This window comes from Ceratotherium simum, chromosome 11 (assembly GCF_057802395.1).
Source record: "Ceratotherium simum simum isolate JZ-2026a chromosome 11, ASM5780239v1, whole genome shotgun sequence".
NCBI classification, from domain to species: Eukaryota; Metazoa; Chordata; class Mammalia; order Perissodactyla; family Rhinocerotidae; genus Ceratotherium; species Ceratotherium simum.
Window position 1 is genome coordinate 7,047,038 of NC_141910.1, and position 25,093 is coordinate 7,072,130.

Sequence of the window (25,093 nt, forward strand, 5' to 3'; positions counted from 1 at the left end):
TCTTGTGTTCAAAATCCTCCTCATCTCTTCAACCCCATCTCACTCAATCCAGCATGTCAGTCATTTACAGTCCCTTGAACACAGGCTTGTTTTGGCCTTAGGACCTTGACACTTGCTCTTCCCTCTGCTTAGAATGCACACCTCACGGAGCTTTCAATGGCTGCCTCTCACTCATTATTGCGGTTTCAACTCCAATGTCACCTCCTCAAGGAAGCCTTTTTAACAATAGATAAAGCAGACCCCTTCCCTCAATTTCTCTCTTCCACATGCTTCTATTCTAACTTTCCCTAGCACATCAGTATCTAAAAATTATCTGCTTGCTTACAAGATTACTCAGTCTTATTCACCACTGTATCCCCAGACCTAGAATTTTCCTGTATATATCAAGTGTTCAACAGATATTTGTTAACCACTGACTGGTGGATTAACTGATTGACAAGAACAGGACCCCAAAGCATATACATTTAAGATAGTGTTAATTATAGCTTCAAAGAAGTCATCCCATTTTGAAAAGGGAAAACCCAAAGCAAACTTCACACAGAATGACAGCATTAGGCTATAATGCAAAATTTCTTTTTTTTTTTTTTCTGTTCAGTCTTGAGGTGAAAGGCAAACTAAGGGAAGGCATTGGAAGTTGTAACGAGGTTCCTTCTCCCAAAAGAAGGTCAAAAGTTGAGAAAAGCTGCAAGTCTTTTAGCGTCACTTGTTTGTCCTCAGCCTGTGAAATAAACTTTTATTGTTGAAAGCTTAGTTTTCCCCCCTCCATCCTACTTTTTCCCCTCACTTCTGGGAAATGAAGAGAATCCAACAAACTATAGTACACTTGTGTTTCCTATAAGTTTAGACCAGTGGCCTGTACATGCTAGATGCTTAATAAGTTCTGCTGGTCTTACTAATTCTATAAAGGCCTAAAGTGTACCTAAGGACTTGCACACATGCTAGAGATATTTAACCTGTGGTCTAAAGATTGGAGAGTCAATCTTTCAACCTTTAGAAAACCAAGGTCCAGTTAAGTCACTGTTCTGGACTGTCGAAGGTCAGATTAAGTAAATATATGCCTAGCTTTTCCTATTTTAAAAACTGTTCTAACATCTAATTGGTGCTTCCTAGTTAAATACAATATTCTTTAATATTTATATGCTGTTATTTTAATTTTAAATGTCTATTTTTATAGGCAAAGGACAATTGAATGGAAAAATGTTATACCCTCTCTCTCTCCAGCTATTCATGCTGTGAAGCAACCTGTTTTACTGTTTAAACCTTTGTTTGTTCTGTTTCAATTGTGCAGAAGGAAACAGTTCTGGCACCTTTAAAAATCAAAGATCTATCACTCAACAGGAGAACACAGCAACCTAGGAAAGGGAATTATGAGGAATAGCGAAAAGACACTGTGATTCTAAGACCTTACAGGGCTTATGAATCACCTGGGGATCTTGTAAAAATGTAGATTCTGATTCAGTATATCTGGGATGGAGCTCGAGATTCTGCATTTCTGACAAGCCCGAGGTGATCCCTATGCTGCTGGTCCTTCGTGTTTACGTACCATACTGTTTGGGCCATATGGCTTGAGAAATAAAAATCACTTTAGAGCATTTAATACTTACATTTATAGTAACATTAAGCCACTACTACTGTATTTAACCTGCGAAAACGACCATAAATTCTTCCCCTCCCATCCAGAGATGGAAACTATTTCTCCACTCCTTGAATTAGGTTGACCATGTAAGCTTTGGTCAACGGACAACAGCAATTTGCCAGAAGGTGAGCCTTGAAAAGTACTTGTGCATTTTGGGACTTGCCCTCTTTTGCTGCTCTTGGAGCCCTGCAGTCACCACACAATTGCACCTGAGCTAGCCTGCTGGAGGATGAAAGGCCACAGGGAAGAGAACCGAGGCGCCCCAAGCTATAGTCAGTCAGTCAGTCAGTCCGGCTCCAGCCAAGAGCCTGCCAATTGCCATTCCTGTGAGTGAAGCCATCCTAGATTATCCAGTCTCCAGCTAATTCTCCAGTTGATCACAGACATTTGAGTGAGCACAGTCAAGCTGGCCCATACAGAAGATCTCCAGAGCCAACAACAGCACCGTGAACTAAATAAAGTGGTTGTCGTTAACCACCGAGATTTTTGTTTGTTCGTTTATTTTATTTATTTATTTTTTATGTAGCCTCTAAAGTAGAAACTGATACTTTAAGAGTTTAAGTTTAAGGCACATGATACCATTAGTGCTTATGATTCTTTTTCCTTCTTGTCTTCAATCTATGTGGTATAATTTTGGCCTTACCTAATAGAAATCGATATAAGTAGTTATTGTAATAGAATTTGAACTATTTTTCTAATTAAATTTCTTTTTATCTATTACTTTACTATGTTGAATACTTCTGCTTAGAAGTTAAATCTCTTGCCCAGGTCACACAGCTTATAAAGGGCAGAACACTTTTTAGCCTAATATAGAATCAGAAATTTCAAAAGTTCCTTTCAGTAAGTTATTCAATGTCTCAGATTCTTCTGCTAAAATGCAAATACAGAATTGCATTCTGAAGGACATGATCTCCAGTCATCACATTGTTTCACATTGAGAAGGTAATCTAAGGCCCATCCACAAAGAAATAATCTTTTCCTTTGCAGGTTTATTCACTGTTGGGCATTCTCCCCCAATTGGTAATCCTTGACCATCTGGATTCCTCTCAAAACCTGTCAATCACAACCATATTTTTTCTTTTCCACAACCACATGAAATACATATTAATGACAGTCTCATGGCCACGCCTTTATATTAAAGGTTCTCACAATGGACTAGGGCAATGCTTCCCAATTTCTTAAACTGTCCTTCCTTTTACGGCCATCTCTACCTCTTCTGCTCCTCCTATCCTTCCATGTTGAGAATCACTAAAAGAAGTTTGCAAACTGGTATTCCACAAGCTGAATACTGTCTGCAGTGTCACTTGCTTACTAACAGAATATGATTTTTAGAAATTAGAATTTGAAAGCCTTCAATCAAAACATGTACTTTGTAGGTAGCACAGGCCCTACATCCTATCATCCAGCTGCTTCCCACATCCATATGACCTTACTGGGCTGTGAAGACATCTGATTGTGCATCAGCTGTATTCTAATCTTTCTCCTTGGGGATTTGCATCTACAGCAACCACTGTAACCACTAAACCCCTTCCAGGGATTCCCTGATCTGTATGTCCAGCTGTACCTTTGTCCGTATCTTCAACTGCTTACTCTTAGCTCCAAATGTTCGAGTTTGCTTTCACATCTTACTCTTCCTTCTACCCTAGATCAGCCCATTCTATTGAAATCATCTAAAATTATTTCTTGGAAAAAGTACCATTTGAAAGATTATCAATCCCACTATGAAACTCTCATTGTACCTGGCCTTCCTTGTCCATTTCTAATTTTAACATAGGCCGTCCCACACGATATCTCATTTGGGCAGATGTGGTAGCCTCCCAGCTGCTCTTCTTGCTTTCACTATCCTTTTCCCTGCCATTCATGTTTAGGACTATCATCAGAATTATATTCCTTGTACCCACATTTTGGAAATCATAATCCAGGTTGAAAGTCTTCCCACTGTGGCTCTAACACACCAAGTCTCATCTCTCCCCACTCCTTTCTTTCTCCTACCTGTGCTCCAGACACTCTAAACATCTCAGAAACCCCCTATAGTGTTTTCACAGACTTGGCCTACTGACTGGAGTGGTCTTCTCCATCTATCCTTCTGGTCAACTCCTCCTCCTTTTCTCCCAGCTCCTCTGACTGGCCTTGCTCAATCAGCTAAAGAAATCTCTCCAACCACAGCTCTTGTTTACATCTCTGCCATAGCATGAATCATATTGCTCTGCTACCCATCACCTCCACTCCAGATCTGAGAAAACTGAAGGCAGGGACCACATTATATCTAACTGTATCTCATCAGCTAAATGTCCATTTGACTTAAGCTAACAAAAACAAATAAGAACAGCAAAAGATATTTATGTTAAATAATTAAAAGGCATTCTCAAAGTGCTTGTGAGAGATTAAGAAGTGGTTCCAGAGAATGGGAGATAATTTGAATAAAGAGATAAATGCATCCAACTGTGCAGGTTAATTTATCACAGAAGGCTCATTGCTTATGGATGGTGGGCAATTTCCTACACAAAATAGATCTGTGAAAGATGGCCATATATAAATGGCATTAATCTGTGTGACTTCAACTCCAAAGGTTGGACCTTCCTGGGTTACTTTTTGTGCCTATATGTCAGTGTAATATAGAGGGTTTTTATATTTAGCTCAGATTCCCTAGGCTATTGATCAGGCAGGAATTCGAACCAGTTAATAAACTCAATTCACCAAGAATCTCTATGAACCCAGAACTGTGCCAAACTGTGCTAAGAAGAAAGTGGGCATGTCTACTCATGCTGTGTGGCAATTCCTATGTTATTCATATATGGTCTGTCATATCTGGTCTTCTTCCACTCCTTTAGAGGTAGATATTAGAGGGTCCAAAGAGCAGAAAAATAACAAGCCTGTCCTTAGGAAGTTTCATTTTATCTGTAAGGACAAAATTAGCAACATCTGGAAAATTCTATAAAATAAGATAATTAAATGTCAAGATGTTTCAGAGACAAAACTTATTACAGAATTAAATTGGTTCCATTATTTGTGGCTAGGGTAAGGAGGTGAGACTTGCTAATGCCAAGCAGAAGAACTGTGTTTGACCAGCTCTCCAGGTCTCCATTTGAGACCTGACAAAAACCATTTTCTTACACTAGCGTCCTGCTATAGATGCTTGAAATCAAAACCTTAGACTCATTCCTTGGTATAGTGTGAGCCAAGTTAAAGTCAAATATACCTGGCGACTGCAAATAAATAAATGTTTCCAAAGCTGTTCTGGCACGTTGGTTTTGGTGTTAATAGGTGTCCCAAATAAGTGGGTGAAACCATGAAACACAAGATTCCTTGTGATTGAGATAAATAATGTATCATGAATCTCAAAGAACAGAGCAGAATCTGGTGTATTTCACAAATATATTTAAACATTCTTACCCACCCAGAGCATTTTAAGCAACACTGAATTAAACTATTTTCAGACATTAACACCTTTGTGAAAATAATTTGGCTGGCCAGCCACTTAATAAGATGTGTGAATGAAATACTCATGAACTTCCAGGAGGAATGGTGAAGACCCCAAAGCCCAACACTCCAGCCAGGGTAGGAATCTTCTACAGGAAGTAGCGAGGAAATGAGAATATCAAGGAAGGAAGGAAGGATGGTTCCAAGGCACCAAGAACAGATTCAGGCAGGGTTCTCAGTTGGTGCCCCAGCCAGACGAAGGAAAGGAGACCAAAAGATGTTTCTATTTGTGGTGTGGTGGAGTTTCTCAAGGAGAAGAGAAAGCAGCAAAAGAACTGTTGAGGGTGAAGCATGCACAACCTTTCAGGAGGACGATCTGGCGTTATGTATTGAAAGTATTTACAAGTCCTCACTCTTTGAACACCAATTCCACTTCTAGAGTTAAAATTTAAGGACACAGTTACCCAAATGTGCAAAGGTATATGTCCTAGACCATTCAAGCTGCTTAATAAACTACCATAGACTGGGTGGCTTAAACAACAAACATTTATTTCTCAGAGTTCTGGAAGCATGGAAGTCTACAATCAAGGTGCCTGCAGATTCGGTATCTGGTAAATCCTACTTCCTAGTTCATAGATAGCTGCCTTCTCACTGTGTGCTCTCCCATGGCAGAAGGGGCCAGAGAGCTCTCTGGAGTCTCTTTTATAAGGACACTAATCCCATTCATGAGGGCTCCACTCTCAAGACCTAATGACCTCCCACAGGCTACACCCTCAAATACCATCACATTGGGGATTAGGTTTCAACATACGAATTTTGGGAGGACATAAACATTCAGTCTATAGCAGTATACGTATGAGGATGTTTATCATGGCCATTTTATAATGGCTAAAAAACAGAAACAAACCTAATTGGTAAACAAGAGGAGACAGATAAAATAAATAAAATAGAATGCTTTGGGGCCGGCCCGGTGGCATAGTGGTTAAGCGTACGCGCTCCACTTCAGCGGCCCCAGGGTTGGCAGGTTCGGATCCCAGGCGCACACATACGCACCGCTTATCAAGCCATGCTGTCGCAGCATCCCATATATAAAATAGAGGAAGATGGGCACAGATGTTAGCCCAGGGCCAATCTTCCTCAGCAAAAAGAGGAGGATTGGCAACAGATGTTAGTTCAGGGCTAATCTTCCTCACCAAAAAGAAAAAAAAAAAAGAATGATTTGCAGCAATTGAAAACAATCCTATCAGTTTGTATTCTTGATATGGGAAAATATAACAATGAAAAAAATAGTTACAAAGTAATATGTATAATGTTATCAGATTTTTAGAAAATACATATGAAATACACAAATTCTAAAAGAATATACACCCCAAACTTAAGAGTTTATCTCTGGGTGGCTGAATTTGAGCTGACAATCTCCATTTAAATTTTTTTCTTGTTTTTTTCAATTTTTCATTTTTCTATAATAAAAAAGTAAAACTTAAATGTCCGTGAGAAATACTCACAGACTGGCAGTGATAAAAAACTGAGGAGTTACTTAAGCCAGAAGATGCCTAAAGCTTGTACACACAAGAGTTCTACATCTCCTGCTGTACCAATGATAAAAAGCAAACTTTATTAAGAGCCCTACTAAGTGCTAGGCACTGTGATAAACATAGACTTGGCGTTTTATGTGTTTGAAATCTAACAGGAGAGAGAACAAGATTCAGAAGGTGGGGAGTTTTTGTCCAAATTCTACCACCAATTGTGGGCAATCACTTAAAATTTCCTTCAATTCCTCAATTACAAAAATCGGGAATCAGTGATACTTGGGTTCAATTTTCAGGTTAGAATTTGTGAGTGCTCTAATAGGATGCTTCTCAAAATTTAATTTTAACTTGGGGCTAATGGTAAAATGCAGATTTGATTCAGTGGGTCTAGGGAGATGCCTAAGATTCTGCATTTCTAACATGCTCCAAGGCTGCTAGTCCCAGGCTTACACTTTTGAGTTGCAAGACTCTACTATATATGATCTCATTAAATTTCCCCATGAATCCTTTAAGAAAGATATCCTTAGCCCTATTTCACTGATAATGGAATGACCTGTATAGGATTAAACTGATAGAAAGTGGCAAAGCAGGGACCCCAATTGAGATCTTTTCACTCCTAGTCTCCAAGATGTTTAATATCCCATTCAGTTCTAAAATATTATATTTAGAAATTACTGCCACACTCATAAAAAGTGAACAAGACCAGGAACAGGACTGGGAAAGGTAAGCTGCTAATGGAGTTCAGAAGAATGCGAGATCACTTTACACAGGGATCAGTCAAGAAGTAATAAAGGAAATTTGACATCAACCTTGAAGGATAGCTAGAACGAAGGTAAGCAAAGATGGAGAATACATATACAGCAGATAGGTTAATATGACATGATCAGAGTATATGGCAGAGCAGAGAAAACTTGTAGAGAAGGGCCCAAGACAACAGAACAGGCCTCACGGACTGAATCAGGTATTTATTACAAGAGCCAAAGACAACTCAAAGGTTGAGCCTTACACACTAGAAGAATAGAGTCAACTAAAATTTTCAGTACAGCATTGGAAGCCCTTTTACCAACTTTCCTCTTCTCCCCAACATAGAGATTCCATTTGTCCCTGTCTACCTTCTTCCCTCCTCGTCCTAGGGAATTAATCCATCATGATGGAAGCATGCCAGTTCCCATACTTGTGCTTACGCCTTCACAATGCCCACCCCTCCTGTCCATGCACCTACATCTTGAGTCCTTACACTACTTCATAAACTTTATCTCCTTCAAGGAAGCTTTTTAGCCTTGGTCCCATTTGACCTGTCAGCTCTTCCCGATTGTATGTTCTAGAGATATTTACTCTCAAGCACTGGGCGACATATCAATAAGTATTACCAGCAAAATCCCTCAGTGTCTGCTTGCTTCTCTTTCCCACCTAATGTTCCTGGAAGAAAGCACTAAGTCATTGCATTTCTTTGCTTTGCTCCCATTACTCACATAATGCATGATGCGTGGTAGGTATGTCCTTGGTGCTATCGATATTACTATCTTGTTTTAAGAAGAAGATAAAGTTTGATAAGAAAAATGACCTCTCTTTTTAATTTGTTTCTCCTAAGTAGATCTCCTGAGAGAAGCCCTAGGGCCCTCGCCCTTTGGCCCCACATGCATCTTCAGAGGCACTCTGTAAAATGCCAGCTATATGCTGTGTGCCCACAGAAACAACAGAGTTAATTTTCTCCTTTTGAAATTGTGACTCCCAGCCTCCTCCCCTTCCTCTAAATGTTTCTTTTAAAGAAAAGCCATGGTTCACTGCTACTGAAAATTAAAGACAACAGCATGAAGATGAAGGTCCAGGCTGGTGCGAGCAATGACAGAACATTAAAATCACCACTTGAATTTCTCTTTCCTTAAACACTGCCAAAGACAGCTAATGGAAAGCCAATCCCCAGAATGCACGCTCATTTCAGACTTTTTTCATGTGCGCCTCTTGGTTCACAAACTGTTTTGACTAAAACGAACAAATCGGAGACGGCCTTCAGTTGAGATGAAATGGGAGAGGTATAACATATCCAAAAAACATTCTACGTGACCACCCCCCACAACGTGAGGTACCAAGAAAAAGCAGGAGGGTTTATTATGCAAAGGTTAACTTATAAGGTTTAGAAGAGGAGGAATTAATCACCTCTCTCTCCCTCAAGCTATACTTTTGGCCTCTCCAGCTGCACCAGGCTTGCTCTTCTACCTCCTCTCAGTGCCAGATTGTGTTTTGCAATCAGATTCACACTTCATGTACCCCAGAGTTCCTTACCATTTGCTGAATCCACATTTTCAAGATTCTTACCCTTTCTTACCCCAGTTGCCATTCACATATTGGCCTGATGGCTTGGGGTGGTTTTCTTGATGCCCAACTACAATGGCAGCTCAGGAAGATAGGCGCTCAAGCTCCTTCCCCATGCAAAGAGGGAAAACTTCAAGGCTGTTTCCAAAGCATGTAAAACATCTCTCATCAGCATCCAACATTGAAGGAGAGACATTTGCCGACAGAAATCTCTGGTTGGCCCAGAAGAGACCGATCGAGTACACACAGTAGACACATCATAACCTGGTGAGTCAGATGTTCTCACAAGACAGGTAAAGAGATACAAAAGATCAAACATGAGAGAGAACGCCAAGTGAGCTCTTTCCCTTTTTTACTTTTTAGTGTGTTGGACCCTAAGACACATGAAATTAAAACTCGTGAAAAACAGCCATATCAACTTGCTTTGGTGACTCAAAAGTTGTCGTTTCTCAACTTAACTTCGCTGAAACACTTGATTCATGTTGTTCTTATTTAACCTAATTTGCATTGATTTAATCAGTGCTGGTATGCTTTAAATACATAATAAATTGGGATTCTGCAACTTAGATGACTTAGAATAGCTAAATTTCAATAAAGCTCATTTCAATCTGTTAATGTATACAGTTCTGCGAAGGGGTTTAAAATCATAGAAAAGATGCAAACTTGCCACATTAGAGGTGGGAAAGGTTTAAAGATGCCATCTAGATGAAATGATTTGCAGGATAATAACGTGAAAAGCAAAACATACATATATATATCTCTCTCTCCTAATTACAGCCTAGACGCATCTTCTACGTTTTGAATAGCATACTTAGAAGAAAATTCACATACAAATGCAATGGATTTAATTTTATTCTCTTTCTTTCTTGCCAACACTCAACTCTTTTCTGCCTCTCTGTACCAGCTCTACAAATCAAGTGACATCCAAAGTGGGACCTCTTCTTGCCCATTTGGCAGGCTCCGTTGCCACTTTGCCAAGCTGCCTGCATTAGGAGGATTTTCTTCCTAGCAGCCACGGGGATTGGGTGGCTTGTACTCACAGTACTTGCTGAATGGTTGGCCAATGTTTACCCCTGCCTGGCCCCTGCCCCCCCCCCCCCCTTTAGAGTTTATGGCTCCATCAGCCAGCCTGCTGTCAGGAATAATTGTCTTGGCAAGAGGTGAAAACACTTGATGGTGAAATTGTCTGTCTGTTAAAGTGTTCCGCAGCACCTTGGAGGTGCCAGGACGAAACCTGCAGGTAGCCAGGCCAGAGTTAGGTAGGAGGCAAGAGTGATGAAGAGGCAACCATCAAGAATGGCAAAGGAAGAACACCACTTTGGGGTGGGAGAGCAGAAAACCCATCTGTGCCTGTAATAAGCTGTGAGACCTTGGATAATCGCCTGAGGTCTCTGGGCCTCAGTTTCATCATGTGCAAAATTAAGGGGATTGATTCTCTAATGTCTCTTCTAGCTCCTAAGACAGCATGTGATGTCTACGACATTCCAGATTTGTTTTCCTTCCAATTAAATGATGCATCTCAGACATAAATGACCAGGGTGGAGCACAGATGAATACAAAATGGAGATTCATGCCCCTGTTCATACGACTTTTCCCAAAAAGTACCACCAGTCTTTGGTGACTTTGATTCCACTGGTTGGTATCTTCAGCTTGGATGCTAAGGACCAACCCAGTTACTTGTCTAAAGTTGATACAACCTGGGAACTTCAGTAATCCTTCTCATCGTTATCAAAGTGAGTACCACTACAGATAATGCCCACTTATTTTCAGTTCCTGAGAGGCAGAAATGATGAGAATTCAGAGAGGAGCTGGAGATTCACATTTGACTCTCCCTATGACCTCCCTGGGCATCTTTGTCAAGAACGTAGACTTAACCACACTCTCTTCCAGCAGGGTTTCTCTGCCATCTTTGAGAATTTTTTTTTTTTTTTACGGATGACCAACAGGTCTCTGACAATAGCAATGCAGACCCTCTCCAGATCAGCTGGAACAAGAGAGATGGAGCTCATTGTAAGGACTCCATCTATAAATGACTGTGAGTAGGAATAATCAGGCAAGACTTCTCTTTATACTTAGAAGACAATTTAGTAACAGTCTTAATTAGGGATATGGAGGGGGGTAGGCTTCATTATGGTTTAAACTACCTCTTCTCTGCTCATGCTCTAGCACATTCTCCTGGAATGGGGTGTACTGCAAGGGCGGTAATCGCTATGAGCAGCACGTTGGGGTCAGCCTCCTGGTGTCATACAGCAGAATCTTTCTTTAATCCACCAGGGACCCTGTAGACATCTATGGAGACTGGTGAAGCCCCAGCGGGATCTGGGGCAAGACTCCCCGTACACAGACATATGTTTCTGCCACATTGGGTCTCATACCAACGGGACCGGGATGGCTTCCCAAACGCGCTGGGTTTGAAAAGCATTTCCCCATCCACCACCAAAAACGGCTGGCTGACTGCAGAACTCCAGTTCCCGCAAGGAAGAAAAAAAAAAAAAAATCAATCTTAGCCAAGCCCCCACAGTCATTGCCTTCCTCTATCTTCTCTCAAGTTGCTTTTCTAAGGCAAAGGACCAAATGTTGATTTCTCTACAGATTCCTACGTATCTTTACACGTAGGCAGCTTTAAAGGGGGAACGGGGAACATCCCCAAAAGGGAAGGGGGAGAGAATAGAGTCTCTCCGTTTCCCACTTGGAAATATCTTGTCTTTGATGATGCTACCCCATACCTCCATCCTCTCTCCCCTTTTTTTTGAAATATGGACAAAAAAGCTAAAAGTGTTTTCCATTTCATCAAAGAACATACATTACTTTAGTGGTTCGGTAAAATGTTGGTTTTATGCCCACCCCTTTTCAATCTGCCCATGTCTGAGGTGCTCCGGGAAGACGCACAATCGTGAGCAGCTTACGACACTCAGTGAGCAGTAGGTGCCTGTGCAAGCTCGCACCGCACACTGCCTGGCGGAGGGAAGGAGCCCGGGCGCCGCTCCCCGCTCCCCGCGCCGCCGCCCGCGCCGCCCGCCTCCCGCCGCCCGCAAAGCATGAGCGAGCCCGCTCTCCGCAGCCGCCCCGGGCGCGAATGGCAGGCGGTCTCCGTGGACTGAAAGGTGGCGCCGGTCTGTGGTCCTTTTCAATGACGGACATTAGCCAGACTGTCAAATCCTGGGGAGTCGCGAGCCCCGAGTTTGGAGTTTTTTTCCCCACAACGTCACAGTCCGAACTGCAGAGGAAAAGGACAGCGGCAGGAAGGCGAAGCCCGGGCGCCGGCACGTAGTTGGGAAACTTGCGGGTCCTAGAAGTCGCCTCCCCGCCTCGCCGGCCGCCCTTGCAGCCCCGAGCCGAGCAGCAAAGTGAGACATTGTGCGCCTGCCAGATCCGCCGGCCGCAGATCGGGGCTGCCTCGGAAACACAGAGGGGTCTTCTCTCGCCCTGCATATAATTAGCCTGCACACAAAGGGAGCAGCTGAATGGAGGTTGTCACTCTCTGGAAAAGGGTGGGTAAGACACTTTTTAATTAAATTCTTTCCCGAAGATTTTTTTTTTTTCCTCCCTTTTCTTTGCTGCAGCATCTAACATGGACCAAATCACCATCTCTTTAATCTTTCCATGGCTGTGAACTTTCTATGCTGCCCAGCTTTCTGCATGCTTAGAGGTGAACGTGTGGCTTTGGGGACGGGGGGGTCCTTCTTTATTTCAATATATTTATTTGATTTTTGCCCTTTTCTCCCCCTCCCCCGCTCCCCCTCCCTCGGAATAAAATATGATGTAGATTTCTGACCGAGCGCTTCCAATGGACATTCTCCAGCCTCTCTGGAAAGATTCTCGCTAATGGATTTCCTGCTGCTCGGTCTCTGTCTATACTGGCTGCTGAGGAGGCCCTCGGGGGTGGTCTTGTGTCTGCTGGGGGCCTGCTTTCAGATGCTGCCCGCCGCCCCCAGCGGGTGCCCGCAGCTGTGCCGGTGCGAGGGGCGGCTGCTGTACTGCGAGGCGCTCAACCTCACCGAGGCGCCCCACAACCTGTCCGGCCTGCTGGGCTTGTCCCTGCGCTACAACAGCCTCTCGGAGCTGCGCGCCGGCCAGTTCACGGGGTTAATGCAGCTCACGTGGCTCTATCTGGATCACAATCACATCTGCTCCGTGCAGGGGGACGCCTTTCAGAAACTGCGCCGAGTTAAGGAACTCACACTGAGTTCCAACGAGATCACCCAACTGGCCAACACCACCTTCCGGCCCATGCCCAACCTGCGCAGCGTGGACCTCTCTTATAACAAGCTGCAGGCGCTCGCGCCCGACCTCTTCCATGGGCTGCGGAAGCTCACCACGCTGCACATGCGGGCCAACGCCATCCAGTTCGTGCCCGTGCGCATCTTCCAGGACTGCCGCAGCCTCAAGTTTCTTGACATCGGATACAATCAGCTCAAGAGTCTGGCGCGCAACTCTTTCGCCGGCTTGTTCAAGCTCACTGAGCTGCATTTGGAGCACAACGACTTGGTCAAGGTGAACTTCGCCCACTTCCCGCGCCTCATCTCCCTGAACTCGCTCTGCCTGAGGAGGAACAAGGTGGCCATTGTGGTCAGCTCGCTGGACTGGGTTTGGAACCTGGAGAAAATGGACCTGTCGGGCAACGAGATCGAGTACATGGAGCCCCATGTGTTCGAGACCGTGCCGCACCTGCAGTCCCTGCAGCTGGACTCCAACCGCCTCACCTACATCGAGCCCCGGATTCTCAACTCTTGGAAGTCTCTGACGAGCATCACCCTGGCCGGGAACCTATGGGACTGCGGGCGCAACGTGTGCGCCCTGGCCTCGTGGCTCAGCAACTTCCAGGGGCGCTACGATGGCAACTTGCAGTGCGCCAGCCCCGAGTACGCGCAGGGCGAGGACGTCCTGGACGCCGTGTACGCCTTCCACCTGTGCGAGGATGGAGCCGAACCCACCAGCGGCCACCTGCTGTCGGCCGTCACCAACCGCAGTGATCTGGAGCCCCCGGCCAGCCAGGCTACCACGCTCGCTGATGGCAGGGAGGGGGAGCTCGACGGCACGCCCGAGGCGGCTACTGTGGCTCTCCCCGGCGGCGAGCACGCCGAGAACGCTGTGCAGATCCACAAGGTGGTCACAGGCACCATGGCCCTCATCTTCTCCTTCCTCATCGTGGTCCTGGTGCTCTATGTCTCCTGGAAGTGTTTCCCAGCCAGCCTCAGGCAGCTCAGACAGTGCTTTGTCACGCAGCGCAGGAAGCAAAAACAGAAACAGACCATGCATCAGATGGCTGCCATGTCTGCCCAGGAATACTATGTTGATTACAAACCGAACCACATTGAGGGAGCCCTGGTGATCATCAACGAGTATGGCTCGTGTACCTGCCACCAGCAGCCCGCAAGGGAATGCGAGGTGTGATTGTCCCAGTGGCTCTCAACCCGTCCGCTACCAAATATGCCTGGGCAGCCGGGGCGGGCCGGCGAGTGCCAGGCTGGAGTCTCCCTGTCTGTGCTCTGATATGCTCCTTGACTGAAACTGTAAGGGGATCTCCCCCAGAGACTTGACATTTTAGCTTTACTGTGTCTTAAAAACAAAAACGAAATAAAACACAACAAAACCCCCACCCCACAACCTTCAGGACAGTCTATCTTAAATTTCATATGAGATCTCCTTCCTTCCTTTGAAGATCTGTCCATATTCAGGAATCTGAGAGTGTAAAAAGGTACCAATCATTGATTTTTTTTTTTTGTAAACTAAAATGTTTAAAATAAAATAGCATTTACAGTTTTTACAGACTGGTGTAACCTAAATGAATTGTTACCTGTGTTAAAAGAGAAGCAACAGTTAAAATTTCCTTCCCTCTGTGTGTGTATGTGTGTGGTGGGGGGAAAGGGGGTGTCCAGTGGCCAGAGGGAAAATCCAGAAATTCAGGAGCAAAGTAGTCAGACTCAATTTGAAATATTAAGAAGGATAGACAAAGCTTATCAGGTTGATTTACCCCACATGAGTAAGGACTGAAAAAAAGCAACACCCTTTGTATTATTTTTAGGGGAGTGCTGTGCATTCTAACCACTTTAAAGCCAGTGAAAGGTAGACTAAGGACTGAGCATCATTGCTCAGCCTTTAAGGCAGAGAGCATTGCAAATGGCTTTTAAAAGGCAGTGCCAGACAGTTTGTCCTACTAACAAGAAACATTTCTGCACTTAACGTAACCATCTTTCAAATCAACTCAAAATCTCACCTCCCAATGCCACTGGTTCATAATTCTCCTGAGCCTTTGATTCGTCAGACTTTGTAGCATTTGCACCCTTTTCCATACTCTCCCAAGTGAAAGAGAGACCCTCAGCTCCTGTCTTCTATGTTCTGATTGAGGGGAACAGGTGGCATCCCAATGTTCAGTGATGAAAGCTGGGCCTCTGGAGCACATTGCTGAGACTGCAGCAGGCTCAGGCTCTCAGCAGCGACAGCACACTCCTAGTTACTATGGGGAATGGTGAGAAAATTCTACCTCAGGATGAACGCCTACTGGGTAATGACTTGTAGCAGGAGACTTTAGGGGCAGATATGATACAGAAGCAGTGGGAGTGGGGTGCGGTGGGGGAAGATCATCATTTGATCCTGTGTTCGAATATTACTGAGATGGGAATAATTTGTTAACCCAGGACAGAAAAGCTGCCTCTTCTCAGATTGCCCTTTGGTGTAATGCTTGCTTTCTCTGTGTTGTTTAACTTTTTTTCATGTCGGGATCAGTGATTACCTCTTCCCACCCTTCATAGGTTTCCAGGTCTATCACTGAGATTTAGGTTGTTTATTGAACTAAATTAAGGAGTAGTAGCAGTTGGTGTGCGTGGGAAGGGAAAGGGGGAGGAGTATGTGTGTTGGATGGGAGGGGTCTTTCACTAGCTAACGATTTAAGCAAATGCATGATTGAAATAAACCGTCTTGGATGGCAGATGGTGAACGCTGAACTAATGTCCATGTCCGGAAGTCTTTCTCAAACTCAGGTGCTCCCCCCTCTGAATGATCCCACAGACTGGCATCTTTCTTTTTTCTTTTTCTTTTTTAAGAGAGAAGTCCAAAAAGCTGGAAGAGGGATGGGGAAAAACACACACAACCATGTCCCCAAATGCAAATGATTCCAGCCACCTATCTAAAGAAGGCAAAATCAGCTGTTTGAAATGCAGAATGGCATCACCAGGAGGTTTACTTAAGCTGAGGATTGGTAGTATGTTTCTCTTCTACCTATGGAGAAACCAATATGCCTAAAAATACTGCTTCTAAGAGGCTCTTTCAAGAGAAATATTTTACAAATGTCTCTAAGATGTTAAGCTTTGGGAGAAAGCTTCTTTCACACACACACACACACACACACACCAGCTCATTCTTCCTGACCAGAAAACTTCATCTTGTTTTGTTTATAGTTAAAACATGACATTATGACACACACCATGCACAAAACACCCCTTTAGATTGTTAATGTTCTAGAAGAGAGATGCTTTGTTTGATAACTTTGAGGATGGAGTTTTAGATATAGTCTAAGCATGATCATTTGGGGCTGCTGTTTTAAATAGCATGTCACTTAGAGGGCAGAGGTTGCAGGAGCATCTATAATTAAACCCCACTAAAGAGACCTTCTCTAGTAGACAATGTACCTTTTTTGGAAAAAAAATCTCAATTGTGGCAATTGAAGGAAAGCTCCTTGGATTGCATTAATTTAATCTCCTTATAGGAAGGCTACTGGAATCCAGTGCCAAAAGCTGCTCTGGCTTGGTGCATTAAGGGCTGTGTTGGTGTGCTTATAGGGAAAGCTTCCAGAAGCAAAGCCTTTCTGGCAAACATCAGAACCAGAGGTCCCTCCTACCCCCAAGAAATATAGATATTGGAAACTGTAGAGTTTATCTCTCATCCCGAAGACTCTTTTTCTTTCATTTTGCTTTCAATGTGGCCATGAGAAAAAGCAAGAGAATAATCGTGCTTTGTTTTATGCTGCGGCCCCCCTCACCCCCCCCATGACTAAACACCACATATGTAGAAGATCTTAAGTCCATGTAAATCTAATGCAAGATCATTGTAAGAGGAATCTGCAAACTGGAGACCTGGAGAGTAAATGATAGCTATAGAAAGCTGTGTTCTTACTTTGTGTGTGTGTGTGTCTGTATGTCTCTGCGTTGTGTGTCTTTGTAGGCAAGCAAATATGTTTTCTACACAAACAGAGGAATTTAGCTCACATCATCTCATGCTCATGCGCCTCTTGCTTTGGAGAATGGCGGGGGGAGGGAGAAGGCAAGAATAAGGGAAATCCGTAGTTTTAACTAAGGTTTTGTGACACTTGAAATCTTTTCTTTCGCAGATTAATTAATCTTTAAGCTTTAAGAAACTTGCTCTGACCCCTCTAAGCAAACTACTGAGCATTTAAAAGAGAATCTAATTTTTAAAGGTGTAGCACCTTTTTTTGTTCTTCCCACAGAGGGTGCTAATCTCATTATCCTGTGCTATCTGAAAATAATTTAAGGCCACCATTCATGTCTCTCCCTGGGCATTGTGATAGATTAACCCTTCATTGGCAGTATCTTCCCAGATGATTCAACTTCAGCCATGGTATAGAGGTTTTTTGAATATTTATACAGAAAAAAAGTCTTTTCAAATAACAGATGACATTCTCACACCAGTCTTAGCCCCTGTAGTTTTTTAAATTGTGAAAGAGGGAGCAGGTTAAATGAAACCTATCCTTTGGCCTTCACTCAGAGAAAAGGCAGTCCCTGATGCTCAGACTTAGCTGTGATGGTTGAGACCACCGGTCCTACAACGCACCCCAGGCTCCCAACACTGAAAAGTTGCCATCACATCCTTTTATTCCAGTAAAAAGAAACTTTTTTCCATCTGTTTTTTTATAATCTCCCAAGCTCCTCAAAGTATAAGAGTGCCATACCTTTCCTCCCTACCTTCAGGAAGACAGACATTTGGGATGTCTTAACATCAACAACACATTTATGAGTATGTGTAAGTAATTAGAGGGCAAACACCACTTGTCACTCCTCTCAAGTTTCCTAAGCAACTGCATACAGATCACTGGAGGGTTTAGAGGCCGCCTGTGCTCCTGGGTTATATTAATCGATATGTCAGCAAGTTTGGCACCTATTCTATCTGGCATAGCCACGTGGAGAGGGGCACTGGTGGATCACAGATCCTGGTAAAATGAAAGGCATCAGATGCCCCTCTCACAGAGAACATTATCGAAAGACCAGAATTTATATCTGTTGTGGAGAATGGGTATTATAATGTTTCAGGGTAGTCAAAATAAGCATCAATTATCTCCTCTAGATGTGTGGGTATCTTGGTTGATTTGAGTTCACCATTAATAGAATGTCATACAACAAGGAGTTAGCTGGAATATGACTATGAAACAGTCTCTTGAAATATATTTTGAGAGAAGTTTAGGGATACACACACACACACACACACACACACACATACATATACTGCCATATATATATATATCACATTATGCCATACATATCACATTACATAACTGCCTTCTAGCATTTATTACCCTCCTACATTCTTCTTCTATGATCAAACCTTTACCCAGGAAAGGACCTGATAAAACCAGTCACGATTAAGGTGTAAAGGACTGAGGAGGCTGATCATATTTTCCGGCACTAGTTAATGAGTTGGTCGATGCTCTGCAGGCTGGGGATCTTCTGGGCTCCTCATGCCACAGGAGAGTGTACTCCTGCTACCTAGTGGTAAGAGCCAGCAAATGGCAGTGCCTTCTTCTGAGAGTATGCTCCTAACTAATGAATTCCACCTCAGGGTTAGGAAACATATTTCTCTATTAAAAAAATGCTCTCCTCTGAATTTTTTCCAGGGATCCAGGAGGCAAAATTCCTTACTCCTGACTGGGCACCATCTTCTGGCCTTCCTCAATTGGACACAGTTTCTGAAGGTCTTTGGTTTTTTCTCAAAGGGAAGGGCCTGGCTATTACATCCTTCATATTTAGTTGGAGATGTAAATGAGATGGCAGAAATAAAATTTATTGAATATTTTCTTGATATGAGAGCTTTTACCTAGATTTCAATATGTGAGAGAAGTACTAGGAACCTTATCTTTACATGAGGAATCTGAGGCTTAGAGAGGTTAAATATTTTGTGCAAAGTCACCCAGCTAGTAATTGGGAGCACTGGTATTCGGTTTGGTGGCCTTTTCACTAAACCCTGTTTCATCTTTCCTTGAACGGTATCCCTGCCCCCACCATTCCTCCACCCAGCAAAGAGCCTGGGACTAGCCTGGCCACGGGGTATATGCTCCCCGTATTCTTGTTGGATGACATGGGTGTAACGTTCAAATCCAGGAATTTTCACCACGACTTTGTTTGTTCTGGCCTCTGGTAACTGGGTAATGCAGGACTCTGCCAACAGAGGAGACCTCTCACAGGCTTCCAGGAGCAGAAATGTCCAGTTAATCATCAGTCCAACATCTAACCAGAGGATTTTGGACTAAGGGAGTAAGGTTTGAGCATCCATATATTACTGTCGGGGATTTATTCACATTTCTTTCTTGGTCATAAATGGACTATGTCTCGATGGCAGTGGTTCTCAGCCAGGGGCAAATGGCCACCCAATCAACAATTGGTAATGTCTGGAAACATTTTTGATTTTCATGCATGGGGTGAGGGATGCTATTGGCATCTAGTGGGTAAAGGTCATGGATCCTGCTAAACATCCAACAACGCACAGGAAAGCCCCCTCACAAGGAATTATTTGTCCCAAAATGCCAAGAGCGCCGAGGTTGAGAAACTCTGCTCCATAGTGTGAAGTAATGAGGCTGTCTAACCCAACTGCTGTGCTCCCACTTTGCTGGGGGTAGCCTTTGTGATGAGTTAGGGTTTGGTTCACCTAGATCTATTCCCTTTTAGTCTTCCTCTCTCATGCAGTGAACCGGAAATCTGAATTAAAAACCCTCAGGTTGGTTGTTAATCAGCAAGAGGACCTGTAGTTAGCACATGCTTCTCAAAGAACATATGGCAACATTTAAATTAACTGGGACAAAACTTGTCAGAACCCTCAATTGACCCACTTTTTCTTTAGCAATACTTCATTTAGGAAACAGAAAAAAAAATTAACATTGGATATTTAATTAACAAGAAGGAAAATGAGAAACTTGATATTCCTTTCAGCAGGTGTTCTGAAGTCTGAACAAATTTAGCCCACCTACCTGTGTTTCCGTCTTCTCCAGCCAAGCCTGGAATGTCTCTGAGGTGGGAATGCGCTTCCATTCAAAAAATTGATGTGCTTATCTAGTGAGTAGGGTAGACATATTAATCAGGGAAGTGATCTCAGATCTTAGAAACAGGATGGTCTAGAGACTCACGCAGTGCAAACGGAAATGCATCTGGGGCTGGGCAGGCAACATAGAGGAGGGAAGTTCATGGGCATATGACATTATGAGGGAACTGGAGAGTTCACTTGAGAAAAAGGCAACTTGGAACCAGCCCGGTGGCATAGTGGTTAAGTTCCCATGCTCCGCTTTGGCAGCCTGGGGTTCACAGGTTTAGATCCAGGGTGGGGACCTACACACCGCTCATCAAGCCATGCTGTGGCAGTGTCCCACATATAAAAAAATTTAGAGGAAGACTCGCACAGATGTTAGCCCAGGGACAATCTTCCTCAAGCAAGAAGAGGAAGATTGGCAACAGATGTTAGCTCAGGGCCAAACTTCCTCACCAAAAAAAAAAGACAACTCCCAGTTGACTGGTCCTTGTTAATCACAACACTACAGGCCAGGTCGAGTGAATGCTCTGGAAGAAACACGGTCTAGAAGTCAGAGACTGTAGCTCACATGCCTTGGGTTCCTCTGGTAATGACCTTACTGCAATGGGCCTCTGTCTCTTTGCCTTCAGGAGGATTCATCCAGCTATTCCCTAAGAATCCTTCCAGTTCTGGGCTTCTATTTTACCATTTTTCCCAACAATAAAACATGAAACAAAAGTAGTTTTCAAGCTAGTGCCACTTAACCAGAAAATTAAAATTCCCCTGAACTTCTTTCCCCAGATATTCTGATTCATCAGGCTTGCCTGCATATGAATGAGAAAAGGTAGATAAAATCAGAGAGACAAGAGCTTCAGAGAGGAGGTGGGGGTGCTGGAAAACAGAAGAGAAAGCACAGGCATGTGTGGGTGGGTTTTTAGAATGTGCAAGGAGAGACTAAAGGAAATCCTGGAGAGAACAAAGGCACTGACACTGACCCACAGGTGAGACTGGAGATATAGGGATGCGCTATGAGGTGGGCCCAATAAAAAACTTGAAGAATTCCACTGGGGGGGGGCGGGCAGGGAGGAAGTACAGAAAAATGTTTGTTCAGGACTCCTAAAAAACTTGCTGTCTTGTGAGTAAGAGGCTAGTAAGTGGCTACAATTAATATTAGGAGTTCAGAGTCCTTTTGGAAAATGAGAAGAGAAGGGAGGGAAGGAAAGAGGGAGAGACTGAGAAAAACAAAAGGCAAGGTAGGTGGAAGGGGGTAAGGGAAGAAGAAAGGAAAAAAGAGCAAGAAGGGAGGGAGTTTCAAGATTCCTGCTTTATATGGCTCAAATAATCACCGCAAGTAGCTGTGATACAACAACTCGACCTCTCAACCCTTTTTCTTCATTTCTTTCTTTTTTCTGATCTACCAGGTTGGCTGTTTGCTTCTTCTCAATGTAATGTTGGAAAGCCATTTTTCCCCCTGCTTTGTGAGAAAAAATAATTCATTGTCGAGCTGCATCCTTCCTGCTCTTGCTCAGTTAGGAGAATGCTTGTCAACCCTGGCTGCACACGGGAACCACTGGGGAGCTTTAATAAATACTGATGCCTTGGTCCCTCCCCAAGAGAGTCTGATTTAATTGATCTGGAATGCGGCCTTGGTGAGGAGACTTTAAAGCTTCCCAGGTGATTCCAAAGTTCAGTCAAGGTTGAGAAGCACTGAGCTAGAGGGTCACAAGAATCAGAGCATGTGCAGCTCAGCAGTCTACGAGAGCCACAAGTCTGACTGCAGTTCTTTCAACAGACGTGGTGTGCTTGTGGCTGAGCTGGATGGCATCAGTGTTAAGTGAGGAGGCCCCCATTGACTCCACTTGGTGGGAATGACATTGTGAGAAAGATGTACAAGGATAGATGTGGTTGCAATTTGTATCTGAGTACTCGATGGTTTACAATAATTTTATTTATTTTAATTCTCCCAACAATCTCACAAGGCAGACACAAACTTGTCCCATTTTTAAGACAAGAGGACTTAGATGGGAAGAGGTTAAGTAGCTTGCCCAAGGTCAATGCTACTGCTAGGCCTGGTACTGTTAAAACTGGCTCTTCTAAATTCTGTGTCCTTCTCCCACCCCCTCGTGCCTTACCTTTTCTGCGATTGGTTGTGTCATTATGAGGCTGGGCTGTCACTGCTCAAAATACAAAAGTCAACAAGTCTTCCAGGAGGAGTCCTAGAGAACACATTGCACACATGCTCCTACGTCCTCTCCTTCTCCAACTGGAGTCTGGCAATGTCAAAGTTTGGCACCACAGTCCCACCATTGACCTTTTGTGCCCCCACCATCACCCCATGCCTGACACTCTTTTCTTTGCCACAGAAGCCTCCATGATGCCTCAGAGACATCCAAATAGATGTCAACTCTTTCCAAATATCTCAGCACCAAAATGTTCCCTTTCCACTCAGCCCATTGCTATCAACTGCTTTGCCACCAACTCTTTAAAGAAAGTGAAAATTAAATCCTAGTAGAAAATTGATAGGTGGCTGGTGATAATAATTCTACCCAGAGATTTTTGCAGCTTAAACAACGATATTTGGGGGAAATAACCTAAAGAAATTGCTCTAATGCTAGAATTTCAGGCACTGAAACAGCTGGGTGATGTATATTTGGACAGGAGATCCTTTCTTGTTACCTTCAAATGAAACCACACAGGCTATTGCTCAAGTATAAGACCAGATCCACCAACAGTTTACGGGGCTTAAAATAAAGCCAGGATAAAGATTGAATCTTCCAGCGTATTTTCTCTCCTTAAACCATGTCCTCTTTAAAAATCACATATTATTATGTGTTCAGCATCAGTGTGTTTATCTTCATTTAAGAATTCTCAATATTGCAAACTATGTGTGGCAGGGACCTCATCTCAGAGACATTGTAGGTGGCATCGGATAAAAGTGAGAAGGCTCAGTCAGAGGCAAGCGAGAGCTGGATTAGTCTGCCATAGAAAGGTCTGGAAAAGCCAAGTTACACACAATTCATGGATTGCAATGCAACAATCTGTCTTCAACTGGCCAAGGCAATCCTGTGATTTGTCCCTCAGCTGCAGAACAACCATGCACTCTGTGATTTTGTCTCACTGTCTGCTCCATAGTGAATGCATTTGCAATGAAATCTATATTTCCCTGCAACTGAGCCTGTGAGTGTGTGTGTGTGTGTTTTATTCTAAAAATAATGGTCCTTCTTGAAATTCAGCCTCACTCCTTTGCTTGCTGTCCAGGTCATTTTTATCTGAGTTTCTTATATTGATCCTTTACTGCACATTATTTCAAAAATCATAAAAGTACAAAAAGAAAAGAATGAACATACTGTAGGGAAAAAGAGGAGAAGTCACATTGTAACTGAGATGTAACTAAAGTAACACATCACTCATATTTTTTAGTTCTAACTATAATGGTCAACTCATTCAATCAAAGCAGCACATTTCTTGTTCAGGGATTAAATAAATATGTGTTGAATGAACAATAGAACAATTTAACTTGAAGGTGAGGCATTAGCAAGAAGACTGTGCTAAGAGTCTAGGTCTACCAGACTCACCATGAATGTGCACAGAAGAGGCCTCCACTTCATCCTGATCCATTTATGAAAGGCAACCACCCTCCATGGGAGTGTTTATTACGTATTGTTCTTACTAGGTGTCTGGTAACCTGCTAAATCCTTAACATTTTCTCCTTTAAACCCTGCAACAAATCTTCATCCCTCCTTGCCGAGAGGAGTGTTAATATCCTCATTTTACAGATAGGTAAACCGAGGTTTAGAGAGGTTCAATGACTTGCCCAAGGTCATTTACCATAGTAGGGAGTGTCAAGCATTGACTCTGGAGACACAATCCTTGGGTTCAAATTCTGGCTGAGTGACTTTGGCATGTTACTTAACCTGTCTGATCCTCAGTTCCTTCATCTACAAAATGAAGACAGGGATGTGAGGAAAATTAAATAAATTGTATTGAGAAGTAAATGAGATATTCTTTGGAAGGACTTAGAACAGTGCCTGGTACATGGTAAGTGCTAGATAAGTGGTTTCTTTGTTTGTTTGTTTGTTTTTAAGTAAAAGGTAAATAAAACAAGGTCACACAGCCAGGGAAGGGCTGAGTACAACAGGGCTGTTGAATTCCAAAGCCATGCAACTCCTATTTTCTTCTGTGTTGGATGATATCCAGGCACTTGAGTTTCTAAAAGCATTGGGTCTGAAAGGAGAAGTTAAGGAGGCAGAGAGTGGAGTCTGGAGGTACCAAAGGCACATGTATCTTCCTTCATAGCTTTGCAACTGGCTCAGGCCTTGATCTCTACGCTTATGTTTGACTTCACTCTGGTTCTTAACTGGCTCAGCTTGGCCACTGAGATCAGGCAGCCCTGGTGAATGTGGCCCACCACTGGAATATGCGTGTGCATGTGCACGTGCATCTGTGTAGCCATGCAGATTTGGCACCATCTTCCAGTTTCCACATGAACAGAAGGCTGGTGGCCAGCTTGAGGAAGCATTGTTCACGTGGGTCTTTGGCGATACAGCAAAACTCATTTTCACATCTGAGCTCTTTGCTATCTGTAGTCAATTCCTGAAGGTGGAAAGCTACTACACAGCTTGTGATTGCTATCCAGCTTCCAAACTCTTATTTAATATTGGCAATATTAAATCACACTGGCCCCCGGGACACTAAGCATACATCTTCAGCTGTAACAGATTTGCTGGTGTTTATTTAAGGATGCTTTTTCCCTGTGTACTAACAGCCACAGTTTGATGCTGCTCAAGCAAATGTAACAAAAGGATAACATATCGGAGGTGGACTCTCTTCTGGGAGAGGAGCTATTGTATTAAGAGGCAAAATCCAAGTTCCAGCTTTGCCACTAATTTGCTGCTGGCACTTGGGCAAGTCAGTTCCCCGTTCAGGCCTTTCTTTTCTCGTCTGTAGTAGTGATTTTTGGCTTTCCTTC

At 43.4% G+C, this 25,093-nt stretch overlaps 2 protein-coding genes across 10 annotated transcripts in view; one reads left to right on the top strand and one right to left on the bottom strand.

The window, feature by feature from the left end:
* Positions 1 to 25,093, bottom strand: part of CTNNA2 (catenin alpha 2) — a 1,067,853-nt gene that overhangs the window by 321,695 nt on the left and 721,065 nt on the right. The window lies entirely within an intron of this gene.
* LRRTM1 (leucine rich repeat transmembrane neuronal 1) lies at positions 11,872 to 14,693 on the top strand. 2 transcript variants are annotated; one of them, XM_087436498.1, is made up of 2 exons: positions 11,872 to 12,393; positions 12,665 to 14,693. In XM_087436498.1, exon 2 carries the CDS (start codon positions 12,724 to 12,726, stop codon positions 14,290 to 14,292), a length of 1,569 nt encoding a protein of 522 aa, XP_087292624.1. In that variant the 5' UTR covers positions 11,872 to 12,393; positions 12,665 to 12,723; the 3' UTR covers positions 14,293 to 14,693. The 2 variants fall into 2 exon arrangements, with proteins under 2 accessions (XP_087292624.1, XP_004437256.1); XM_004437199.2 differs by having other exon boundaries at positions 11,872 to 12,389.